The 13288-nt window shown below is 39.9% G+C and overlaps 1 protein-coding gene across 1 annotated transcript; it reads left to right on the top strand.

The window, feature by feature from the left end:
• Positions 1–8528: 8528 nt before the first annotated feature.
• Positions 8529–10699, top strand: LOC104606114 (glutathione S-transferase F13-like). The gene is made up of 3 exons (XM_010271168.3): positions 8529–8967; positions 9086–9134; positions 10041–10699. The coding sequence occupies exons 1-3, from the start codon at positions 8821–8823 to the stop codon at positions 10496–10498; spliced, it is 654 nt and encodes a 217-aa protein (XP_010269470.1). The 5' UTR covers positions 8529–8820; the 3' UTR covers positions 10499–10699.
• The last annotated feature ends 2589 nt before the right edge of the window (positions 10700–13288 follow it).

Raw genomic sequence — 13288 nt, 5'->3', positions numbered from 1 at the left:
TAATGGGTGGGCCCTTACTTAACAAGTTCAGCCGTACACGTGTTGCTCACTTTAAGGAGCTTCCAATGCCGTAAAGACACGTGGCAGTATTAAAATTCTTTATGAAACAATGTGAATCCGCTTCGGTGCTCATAAACCGTGCGCACAGCCTTTTATACGGTACGTTGAGAATATCTCCGTGAACAAGAGATATTCTAATACAAGGCCATAAGGGATTGTACGAACGGTGTAAGTACGTTCGGAAGATGTAAATGCATGGTAAAGCAGAAATGGAGTAACAGTGAAAAGTAATCTCTGCCCATCTAACTTTTGTAACCTATATAAGAACCAAGACAAAATATAGTATAATAGATAGATACATTTAAATTAAGGGAAGTGGCATTGTTCCTTGTAATTAACACTTAGGCTTAGTTTGTATTTGTATAAATATAAATATTGATGAGGGGAGATTTGGCCTTCTAGTAACATTGTGCCATGTGTCAATCTTGAACCATTTCTTAACACCTCGGTGCCACATAGGCAATAATATTGCTTTCGCCAAAATGGAGTCTACCTCGGGTACGTGTTACGTACACCTCGCATGATTTGAGTATCTCAACACCACCTAGGCAAGGCCATTTTGCAGGTACCTCAACCTAGGACCAGGTCGGCCATCACAGGATCAGATTGACCATCTTAGGACCTGGTCGGCTATCACAGGACTAGGTAGGCAATCACAGGACCAGGTCAGCCATCAAAAAATCGAGCTAGGGACCTCAGCATGAGGGGCAACCTCTCTTTGCCAACCTGGCTGAAGCACAATTAGCGACCTGCAGGACGTGGTGGTTGACACCCATCATGAGTGGGCTATTGTCTTTGAATCCTTCAGTATCACATCACCTCATCGACGGAGCTGAATCCCACCCCGCCCGCTTCGGAGGAAACCGGATGAGCTCTATCACTTTACCCAAAAGCCGTCTTTGAGAGAGAAATTGCCTCCGAACGAGGTGGTTCGGTAAGCCATGTCCCCTTGGAGACCTCAGACGTGCAACGTGAAGCTTATGGCAACCTACACCCATATAAAGGCGTCCCATTTATCAAAGAAGGTGTGCGCGATTTAGCATTCATAGCTCTCTTGCATTTTCGCTTTCTAAGCATCTAGATACTCATCAGTGACTTTTGCATCGGAGTGCCCACCCTGGGAAAAGCAACCCAAGTACTTTGATACTGTTTCCTTGCAGCTCGACCATGCGACCTCACCAAATAGCATCAGAGCGGTCCTCTAGCAGGGAGCTACCAGAACGCACAACATCAATTGGGATGAGTTGCCAGTGTCTTGTGGGCATACTACATGACAATCAAGATGGCGATTGGCAAAACACCATTCAACCTAACATATTGTACAGAAGTTGTCATTCCTACTGAGATTGGGGTGCCAACATTGCGCTCCAAAGCATATGATGAGGAGACTAACGATGACGAGTTGCAGATGAACATTGACTTGGTGGAAGAGGTTTGAGACTTAGCATACATCCGGACTACCGCATACTAACAGAGGGTAGCTTGGTACTATAACGCCCGAGTTAAGAGATGCTAGTTCCAACTTGGCGACTTGATGCTCAGGAAGTTTATGGTACTTGAGTTGGGCTTAGTGGAATTGGGACCTAACTGGAGGGCTCATTATAGTTTAGACCTATGTGGGGCAAGACCTTGGCCAACCAAGCTCCCACCTGACGACCACCCGCTTTGCCGAACTGGTCTAGCTGATCTGTGATACCCACACCTCGGCTAAAAATCCACCGACGACTACTAGCTTTGGCGAGTTGGACAAGATGACTCGTGATACATGCACTTTGGTGAAAATCTGTGAATGGGAAGTTAGACCGCTTTTAGCATTAAGGCTCCCTCAAGCCAACCTATTTGAAACACATCGGCAACAAATGACCTACCCGCGCTTTGCATACCTTGGCTCACTTGAACATGCAACATCATTATTCTCTTTGTCAACAGCACCCTTGTTGGCATCATTCTCGTCGCCCTCTCTGCTATCCTCCACCTCAGTTTCGGACTCCGTGTTGACCTCGCCGGCCACCCCCTTGAGGACTGGCCTAAGGGACATCACGTAGAAGTATGTGTGAGTGGAGGGACCTAAGGAAGCAGTGGCACAGTTTGAAGCCCTTCTTGAGGGCAAGCACGATGAACTCTGCTCTTGAGGTACTCGAGCGAATGAAAGAACTCCCCAATGGCTACATTCCTAGCATAGCGGATGTCCTCGGAGTGCTCGTTGCGCCTCTTCTCATGCTGACGAATTTGCTCCTACACCTAATGGTCAAGATGTAGATATTCTACCTAGTGTCGCATTCAGCCTTTAGACCCTTCTAGCTTGGGTGATCAAATCGGGCTGACGTAAAAAAACCAACTGAACTAAGTCACTTCAGGCCAGAGACGTGCAGCAAACTACTCCCTTTGTTGAGTTGACCTTGACTCGAGAGTGGGGGGGCAATTAATGGGGGAGGTTTGGTCCTCTAGTGACACCACACCACATGGTTATCCTAAACCGTTTCTTAACACCTCTGTGACACATAGACAACAACATTGCCTTTGCCAAAATGGAGTCAACCTCGGGTACGTGTCAAGTACACCTCGCATGATCTAAATATCTCAGCACCACCTAGGCAAGGCCGGTCTACAAGCACCTCGACCTAGGACCAGGTCGGCCATCACAGGACCAGGTTGACCATCATAGGATCAGGTCGGCCTAGGACTAGGTTGGCTATTGTAGGACCTGGTTGGCCATCACAAGATCAAGTCGGCCTAGGACTAGGCCGGTAATCGTAGGACCAGGTTGGCCATCACAGGACCAGGTTGGCCATCACAGGATTAGGTTGGCCTAGGACCAGGTCGGCTATCATAGGTCGAAGTCGGCCATCTTAGGTCCAGGTTGGCCATCACAAGATCAAGTTAGCCTAGGACCAGGTTGGCCATTGCAGGATCGAGCTAGGGACCTCTGCGTGAGGGGCGATCTATCTCCGTTGACCTGGCTGAAGCGCAGTTGGCAACCTACAGGACTTGGTGGCCGACACCCATCATGAGTGGGCTATTGTCTCCAAATCCTTCGAGATCATGTCACCTCATCGACGGAGCTGACTCCCGCCTTGCTCGCTTCGGAGGCAATTGGATAAGATATATCGCTTTACGCGGAAGCCGTCTCTGAGAGAAAACTGCCTCTGAGTGAGGCGGGTTGGTAAGCCATGTCCCCTTGGAAATCTCGGACAAGCAATGTGAAGCCCACGGTAAACTGTGCCTATATAAAGGCATCCCATTAATCAAAGAAGGTACTAGGGATGCAAATGGACCGGATTATATTCAAATAAGGGTATTCCGACATTGTTCATGTTGGATTCGATCTGAAGGTCTGATCGGGTCTGATAGGACTCTATCTGAATTCGAATCCTATCGGATCTTCGGATCTGATTTGATCCAACTTGTTTGCTATAAAATTTAATAAATTATTAAAAGAAAAATAAAATATACCAATTTAAATAACGAAAAAACAAAAAATACAAGTAGTTTTTAATTATTTTCATCATATATACAGGTTTTTTATAAAAAAAAATTAAATAATATAACAAATTTATAAAAATAGAATATAAATAATATATTTATAAATAAATAAATAACATATATGTATTATATATATATTTATTTATTTATATTTTTAAATATATAACACATCGAATCGGATCTTCTCGGATCAGGAAGTGGGGTGATCTGAATCCGATCCTATTTCTTATCGGATCATAGGATCCAATCCGAAGATTTGAATAGGGATGATCCGAATTCAACCAAATAGGATTGGAACGAGTCATGATCCGATCCATTTGCACCCTAGAAGGTACGTGCGATTTAACAGTCATAGCTCTCTTGCATTCTTGCTTTCTAAGCACCCAAATACTCATCACTGACCTAAGTACCAAAATACCCACCCCGGGTATAGCAACCCAGGGTACTCTGGTATTATTTCCTTGCAGCTCGACCAAGCGACCTTACCAGCCTGGCATCTGAGTTATCCTCCAACAGAGAACTACCAAATCGTGCAACATAAGATAGATAGATTTAAATTAAGGGAGGTGGCCACATCATTCCTTGTAATTAACACTTAGGCTAAGTTTGGAAAGAGTGCAAATACAAATATGTACAACAAAAAATTACAAAATGCAAGGTTTTGCATTGTGCATATTTATATTTGTACTCCTTCCGGATTGAGCCTTATGTTTGAATTCAGGTAAGTGCTATCCCGTCCTACTAAGTGATTGAGTGTGTGTCTGTCAGAAAAGCTATTTGCAAAAAATTCGTTTTATTTCTCACTGTTTCTTCTTCTTCTTCTTTGAATGCCATTAACAAGCGATTGCAAGCCTCTCTTTCTTCTTCAAACTTCAGTCAAAGGGCGGAAGCTATTTGCAAGAAACTGTTTAATTTGAGCACTATTTCTTCTTCTTCTTCTCAGTTATTTGCAACGTGAAAAAGGTATTTTTGCAGCGAGTTGAGCAGAAAGATCACTTATGGTTACGAATTGGGCAGTAAAATTTCATTTTTTTTTTCACTTTTTCCTTTATATTTAAAAATGAAATATGAAATTATAACCACATAGTTTCTATGCTCATGTGAGCCAAAGTGTCATCGAATTATGTTATGATTCAATCTAATTGAAAGTGCACCCCAATACACACCAAACCGAATGCAGGAAATCTGGATTTGGACTGTTTACGGCTCTTTCCTCCCGCGTGTGATTGATTCAATTTAATTGAAAGTGCACCCCAACACACACCAAACCAAATGCAGGAAATCCGGATTCCTCCTGTCTCTGGCTCTTTCCTCTCATGTGACATGTTAGTTTATATATAGAATCATGCCTTCTCACTGTTACTGTTTCATGAAGTTTATCCAATGTGTGCCCCCTGTAAATAATTTCAGTAGGTGTTTGGCATTGGTGTTGGGAATGTTGCATTGTTTTCTTATAAAATCAGTGTTGGGTATGGAAAGTTATAAATTTTTTGTTTAGAATTGGTGTTGTTACATAGACATTTTTTTTTATAAAATAACACTAGTTTTGTGTGATATTATTATTGGTAGTAATGTTTTCAACATTGATCTATATTATCTAGGGCTGTTTACAGGTCGGGCTGAATCGGTTTACTGATGTTTTTCCAACCGACCCGACCTGGTCGGGTTACCTGAAATTGAAATCGAAACCGACCATATTTTAAGCAAAACCGACATGATCGGTTTGAATCGGTTTGGATCGGTTTGGATCGGTTTTGGCTCTACTTAGTGGTGACTTAATTGCTGTACAACCTAAAGTTAGGTTGTAATTAGGATAGAGACAACTTAGTTAAGTAGGAACTAAGTAGGTTGTAACTACTAATTAGGAACTAACTACTAAGTTGGTTCAGTTCGGGTCGGTTTCGGTTTTTACATATGAAAATCGAAACCAAACCGAATCATCGATTTATGATTTTTTATAACCCGAAATCGACCGGTGCTAAAGAAAATCCGGCCGATTCGAGTTGGGTTGGTCCGGGTTGGTCGGTTGGTTGGATTGGGTCTTCTTATGAACAGCCCTAATATTATCCAGCGTCATGATACAACATTAATGCCACATCATTGCACCCCTAGCAGTAATATGCCATTTTCTAAAAAAACATTGAATTTAGTGTGGATTTAGACCACACTTTCCCAATTTCAAAAACGTGGTATATTACAATTTTTTAAAAAAAATGATATCAAACGAGGAGGTATTGTTTGAAACACCGCTTTCTCTGACGTATACCTACTTGTTGTTCTTTAAAAAAACGGCATCGATGCCCATTTTATAATGAGATTCCACCATGGACCCTGATTATTCCACATTCCATATTTGGCAGGTGTCAAATGTAGTCTTTTGTGTATACATTTTTTATACACGTGTAATGGGACATCTGTCACGCTGTTAATGGAAAAAAAATGCAGCAGGTAACTCGACTTTTCTGAACAGAAACAGCGTGCAACTTGCAAAGGGATACATCAACGGATGGAACTCTTCATGTGGAGTGGAGCCATATGGGTTTTGGTCAAATGGGATTTGCTACAGTTCCGTTGAACACTGAGTTCTGTGTGTGTCAGAGTGTGGATCTACGTCTACCGCATCATGTGGGCTCACCGATTAAAACCAAACAAATGGGCCCCCAATGCATGACTTTATATAACCGACCATATATGACTCCAACTTATTGGTGATGACAAAATTTACGTGTCTCGGATGCTCTGAAGACCAAGCCCAATTATTAAGCAATATGGGCCCACCCATTGGCCTGCAGCCTGTGGAGTCAAGTCAAGCTTCTAGGCCTTGGATTTCGAGCCCCTACTTATTCTGGTCCAATCCCTATTTATGCATAAAATCATAAATTTTAAGGCAAACTATAGAAACTTACCCGGAGATTTCTGACAATCATAAAAACTTCCCTTGATATTTCACTTTCACACATTTTCTAGTCTTGGAAAAACATGCAGTTACCTCCTTTTATCCATTTGTCCTATACAGTAAACGTTGGCTTAATGAATTAATTTTGACAGAATGAATTAGTTTTTCAAAATGATTTATTTTACACTTATATCTATCAATTAAGAAGGAAATTTATTAAAATACTCTTAAAAAAATTTAACTTTTAATTAAAAATTTACCTAAATCAGATTGAAAAGAGTAGTAAAAGTAATTTACTCTAAAATAGCAATAGGTCTAGTGGGGTTTAGAAGGGAAAATCTGGAATTTTGAATTGTATTGAAAGATGCCCTTATTAGTTTTAAGGGATATTTTACAATGTTTTAAAAAATGACTTGGAATTGGAACCGTTTTAGCCACCGCTTTTTAAATTGATGGTTTGACTGTTTGGTCCAAATAGGCAATCTGTTTTAATAAAAAGTTTATAAAATTAAAATAAGAAACGGCCAAAACTATTGAACGGGTCAAATGGTTCAATGGTTCAATCAGCCAGGTCAACGCATCGTTCACCGATTCAACAGTTTTTGGCCAGGGACTGGATTTGGGGTAAATCGGAACTAGTTGGCTGAACTATGGTTTTCGAACCGCTGTTGATCCGGACGGTTGGACCATTCAGCCTGAGAACCATTCAAGCAACTGGTTCCGTTTTACCCCAAACCTAGTCCCTGGCCAAAAACCATTGAATCAGTCAATGATCCATTGACCCGAGTGGTCGAACCATCGACCCGTTCAACGGTTTTGGCCTTTTTTTATTTTTAATTTTTGTTAGAATGAGTTGTCTGTTCAAATCGAACGATCGAATCACCAACCTCAAAACCGGTGGTCAGAATGGTTTCGTTTCCGGGTCGTGTTTTAAACCATGGCTTAAATGATTCCCAGGCTGAATGGTCTGGCCGTCCGGATCAACAACAGTTTGAAAACTATGCAATTTTACAACTTTGAAGCTTTCATTACTGTAACCAAGATGGAAAGGAAATGAGGTAACTGCAGATTTTTTTAACTAAAGGGGAAGTTTTTATTAAAGTAAAACTTTTAGGGAGATTATTATGATTGTAAGAAACTCCATGGGGGGTTTTTATATTTTACCATAAATTTTAACTCATCATTCCAGACTTCTCTGGAACAACAATAGTCTTAAATTAGGACCTTAGAAAATGGTGAAATAATCAAATAAGAGCTGTAATTTCTAATCCGCAGGACCACACAGAGAAATTCAAATTGAACATGGATGGAAGTTTTTCAAATGTAAATAAATGTGCTCAGATCAAACGTCGTTATTTGATTTGAATTTGATGATTTTCTTCAGAATCTTGTTGACCCAATTGCTTTCAAGTCACTGATATTAAATTGTAAATAACACACTCTCCAAGTAATCTTTTATCGTAAGATTGAATGCTATCTTACTATTTTTTTTTCTTTTCTAATTTTTAACGCCTCTGAAGCCAGAAGTTATTAGAAAAGAAAAAAAAAAAAAACCCTAATCAGGTAGTTACAGTAACTAACATGAAGAAAACAAAAATCGATCCCAATCTCGAAATGGCTCTCACTCTCTCGCTAAAATAAACAAAATTACATTTCTGGTTCCTCTGCAGACTGGCAGCATAATTTGACCGCAATTTTTTTTTCTTCTTTTGCCTCTTTCATGTGGGGGACCTTCACAACTGTCGATAATAATCCAGTCTCCTTATCATCCGTTACAGCATATTGTTGATGGGTTCGAGAGGAGAGATACGATATTATATTGTGATTGCCAGGTGTCAAATGTCATGGACTCATCGATCATCGTTCCACTGCAACGTGTATGCTCACGTTGGCATTGACCCAGATGGCAATTTAATAAGCAAGTTCGCGGAATATCCAAGCCTCCCATCTTTCATCAATGGAAGATTCTGTTTCTTTGGTAACCCCGAGAGAGAGAGACGATCGGGTTCTGTGTAGAAAGGTACGGTCCGAGGAATTTTGATAAAGAAATGTCATTTCAACCCTGAAAACGTTGAAAGCGATACATGGATAGAGTGTGAAGGTCTGTAGCAACCACGTGATATTACTCCATTTGAAGAGGAAGATGAAGTTGTGGAGGAGGAGTTGGTAAATCTGGGGGAGAAGAAAAACTCGGTTAATTACTTGTTTCTCTCTCTATATATAGGAAGTTAAAGACAGAGAACTGTAGAGCAGCTTAATTACAGAAAGATCAAGAGCTAGCCATCGTCAGAATAGGTTGCCAGTAGTAAGTGAGACTGTGAGAGTGCATTTCGCCGAGCCTCTTGTATTCTATCTGTTTGCTGAAATATCAAAGAGTATCAATGGCGCTCAAGTTATATGGACTTCCCATGTCCAGCTACACCACCCGTGTAATGACGTGCCTTCATGAGAAAGCTGTCGACTTCGAGTTCGTCCCTGTAAATCTCTTCACCTGCGAACACAAAGAGCCTCCTTTCCTCGCCAAGAACGTAAGTTCTCTCTCTCTCTCTCTCAAACACACACAAATGAACTGTTTGTTTGCTTTATCTCTCGTACTGATTGAATACTTCAATTTCTGTTGTTCTTCTTTTGTCTTGGTTTATGAAGCCATTTGGTCTGATTCCGGTGCTAGAAGACGGCGATCTCACACTGTTTGGTAAGTTTTCTTCTCATGTGGTTATAGTCCTCCGGTGGGTGTTGTGGAATGTCAATTGACCCTGGACTCGTCGGCCCAAACTTGGTTCATTAATATTCTGTCGCATACTCCCATTAAGGTCATGAACTCATGAATTAGGGTTTCCTTTACCTACTTTGGGTGGTGTGGCTGGGAAGAAGCTCAGATATCCTGCCCACTAACTCTTTTCACATCTCTAGCCACGAAATACTGCAGGCATGAATTGGAAATATCCTTTTTGTCATTTGTCATTTATGGGAAAATGTTCCTAATATACCGTCATAGGAAAATATAGGAAAAGGTGAAGAAATATCCCTACTTTTTTCTTCAAATGAAACACAGCTATAGTGTGGATGTGAAAACAGTTTGTGGGTAGGAGTCAACTATATATGTAAGAGAAAAAAATAAAAATCATGTAATAAATCTACATACATTAAGTTATGGTTTTATATTTTGGTGAATTGATGAAATTTTCATTTTGGTTATAATAATAGTTGTAGTGATAATAATTTTCATTATGGTATGGCCATATTTATATTGGTAGGTTATTCTAAGAAACTATTTTTTATAGAATTAATAAAGATGTAAAAATAAAGTTAAAACAATATGTAAGGTATGTCATACTGTTGGGTTGAACGCATATATTGTGCCTTTTGGAGTTATGGTACCGAATAATTGCTACCCGATGTTGAATATGAATAACAACTATTTCGGTATCATAAGAAATTACAAATTTTAGGTGCAAGTCGGGTTACTCGATCTGAAGAGTTTCAACTAGGACAATCCATTAAAAATTCAAGAACCACCGACCATGATCCAGTTCAAATTGCAGCGCTAGATTTGAAACTCTCCTAATGGGTTTTTTTAATTTGTTAATGAAATGGGCAGAATCTCGGGCAATAAACTCATATGTGGCCCACAAGTACAAGGATAGCGGCACTGATCTCCTGAGGCTCAGCGATATCAAGGAGGCAGCTGCTGTTGGAGTGTGGATGGAAGTGGAATCCCAGCAATTCAACCCAGCAATCACCCCCATCATTTACGAGTTCTTTGTAGCTCCGATCAGCGGCAAGACTCCTGATCAGGCCATCATCGATGCCAGTGCGGAGAAGCTTGGGAAAGTGCTGGACATATACGAGGCCAGGCTGAGCAGCACCAAATACCTGGCCGGAGATTCCTACACTCTGGCCGACCTGCATCACCTGCCCTACACCTTCTATCTAATGAAGACTCCCTGGGCTTCACTCATCGAGTCTCGTCCCCATGTCAAGGCATGGTGGGAAGACATATCCTCAAGGCCAGCGTTCAAGAAAGTTGCCGAGGGCATGAAATTTGGGGAGGAGTGAATATTATTTGTAGCTCGTTCATTTTGTATTTCAATGGTTCTCTGGGCTAGACTAGAATTTCTGCTTAATTACTCAAGTAAAGGATCCAGGTTCTATGGGTGGCTTTACCATGTAATCGAGCCCATTTTTGCTACAAGTTTAAAAATAATTCCAACTAGGGCCAACAGAAAGAATATCCACTCACATTGAATAGTTGACGCATATTTGCCGTGTTTCTTGGTTTTTTTTTTTTTTTTCTTCTAAATACTGCATTATACAGCTTCAATAGGTAGCGGTGCAACTCGGGCTGGGCTTAAATTTTCATTCCTCGGGTTGAATAGCTGATGCTGCATAAATTTATGTATAATTTTAGAACAGGTTCACTGATGAATCCGAGCTCGACCCTTAAAACCAAATTTTAAGATCAGGCCTGGGTTGACCATAAAGCCAGCCCAATCCACCCAGCTAGCACCCCTAGTAATAGGGTATCAATTGGACCGGATTTGGTCTAATTTGATCTGGTCCAATATGAGTTTATTACAATTGAACCAAGTCCAATCCAATCCAATGAATACTTTGGAGTTTGGACCATTTAGGACCGGTCTAATTCAATGTTCAGACCATCCAATCTATTCGAATTGGTTTTGATATAGATTTGTTCTAATCCAAACCTGGTCTATTGAAACATGTATTCTTATCTTTTGGACATTGGTTTGATCTAACTCAATGCAATATAAACCCATTATAAATGGATCAGGTCCAATCCTATCCAATAAATACTTTGGGCCATTAAGTCTCAATTGGTCCAATTCAATATATTTTATTGGTCCATCCAATCCGTCCATATGATTTTGATTTGGATAGGGTTCAACCAAAACTGGTCCATTGACACTCTTAGGTTGCAACATTTAGGATGAAGAGTTGTACAAAATAGTAACGTAGGCTCCGTTGATTATTCATGAGTCAAGCTTCCCATATATAATTCCTTTCCATCACTAGTATCCTCATCAAATACTTGCACTTATTAGTTATTACTTATGGTTAGGTGTACAAATCGGGTCGGGTTAGGTGGGGTTTCAACCCTAATTCAATTCAAGTTATTGAACCCCCAAACTTAAGGCATCGTCTTTGGTTGCTTCCAGCACTCAATTCTTGCTCGGTCCATTCACCCTATCTCTTTGCACCCTACTTTTATACTCAAAGCTTGGAAAAACAATCAGATCAAATTAAGACTTTACAAAGCCAAAATTCCCTCTTTTGACACAATCCGCAAACAAATGAAAACATTAATATCAACATTAACGTCTAATCAAATGTAACCCTCAAATTTAGGAAACTAAAAATTAGTCACACATTCACCGTTCATCACGCCAACTTTCTTTTTAATATTCATGATCCAATGCATCCATCGCCTCAAGATCACGAGGATACAATCAACTAGCGAATCCCATTGTAAGTTTAGAATGATTAACCCCAAAAGTGCTAAGATTCCATTTTGACGACCTTGCACAGCTAGAATTAGAAAACCTAGATTAACCTTTTCTTTTTTAAATCAAAACCATCCACTTGACTCCTCCCCTTAATCCGTGCCTATCCACTAAATTTCAGCTCAAAATTCTCCCGTTTGACCCACCATCAAGCCTAAATCCTATTTCAGCAAATCTCATTGATTAAAGCTTATCATCTATCGCCCTAACTTCATTTGGCCAATCAAACCTCACCACTATATTTGGAAACCTGAAAAACCTTGGCACATAAAATTTCATGACCAAACTCTTCTATTTGACCGCTAAAAATAGTGAGATTCCATTTCAGACCGTTTCGTTAACTAATAAACCATTGACCCAAACTAAATCTTTCAATATACACCTTTGATCAAAGATCTATCACTTTCATAAGATTCAGGATGTCCAAAAGTGCACCAAATTTCATCCCAAAATTCCCTCATTTGACCGTTCATCAAACAAAGATTATATTTTAGCAAATCTCATTAATCTGAACTTGTCAGCCATAGATTTCCATCATCCCAACCCTATTAGACCAATCAAATCTCACCACTGTGTTCAGAGACCCAAGAAAGCCCTAGCACGTCAAATTTCATGTCTTAATTCACCTATTTGACTGTTAAAATAGGAAGATGCCATTTCGACCTACGAGATTAAATCGCCATGTCATCTATCCCAAATTGAAACCTCAAAAGGGTTTATACTAAATATGAAACTACCATGATAAGCACACCTCAATCTCTCATTGGACGCCCAATACCCATGAAAATCACCCCCAAGTTGAAAACAATATTTTCTGACATATTTTTGTTTCAAATTTTAGCTTATTTTGTTTGATTTCATTACAAATGAAATAAATTAAGACATAAAGTAGAATAAAGTAAAATCTAAAACAAAATTAAACATAAATTTGCATTTTTTACATTTGCACTTCTATGCATTTATACTAGTGTAAATAAAATCATAGTACAATCAAACACAATCTTGGCAAAAAAAGTGTGGCTTAGGCTTAATTTAAAAGGAGTACAAATACAAATATGTACAATATAAATCCATACAAAATATACAAAATATAAGATTTTGCAACCTACAACGTTCTAGAGGCTTCTCGAAAAGCCGTTATAGTATTGGACCAATAATTTATCAAACTAACCTCACGGACACGTAGTAGACGTAGGAAGAAGGGTACAAGACGGCATCAACGTCATCTATGATGTATCGCTCCTTTTGAAAATGAGGAAACGGTCCTTTCTATGATAAGGCCACTCCCCACGCTTAGAGGTGTAAAACGGGTCGTGCCCGTGGG

The sequence above is a fragment of the Nelumbo nucifera genome, chromosome 4, assembly GCF_055504915.1.
Source record: "Nelumbo nucifera cultivar China Antique chromosome 4, China Antique-T2T, whole genome shotgun sequence".
Lineage (NCBI taxonomy): Eukaryota > Viridiplantae > Streptophyta > Magnoliopsida > Proteales > Nelumbonaceae > Nelumbo > Nelumbo nucifera.
Note: the sequence above shows the minus strand (reverse complement) of the source record. Positions and strands in the feature narration are given on the sequence as shown.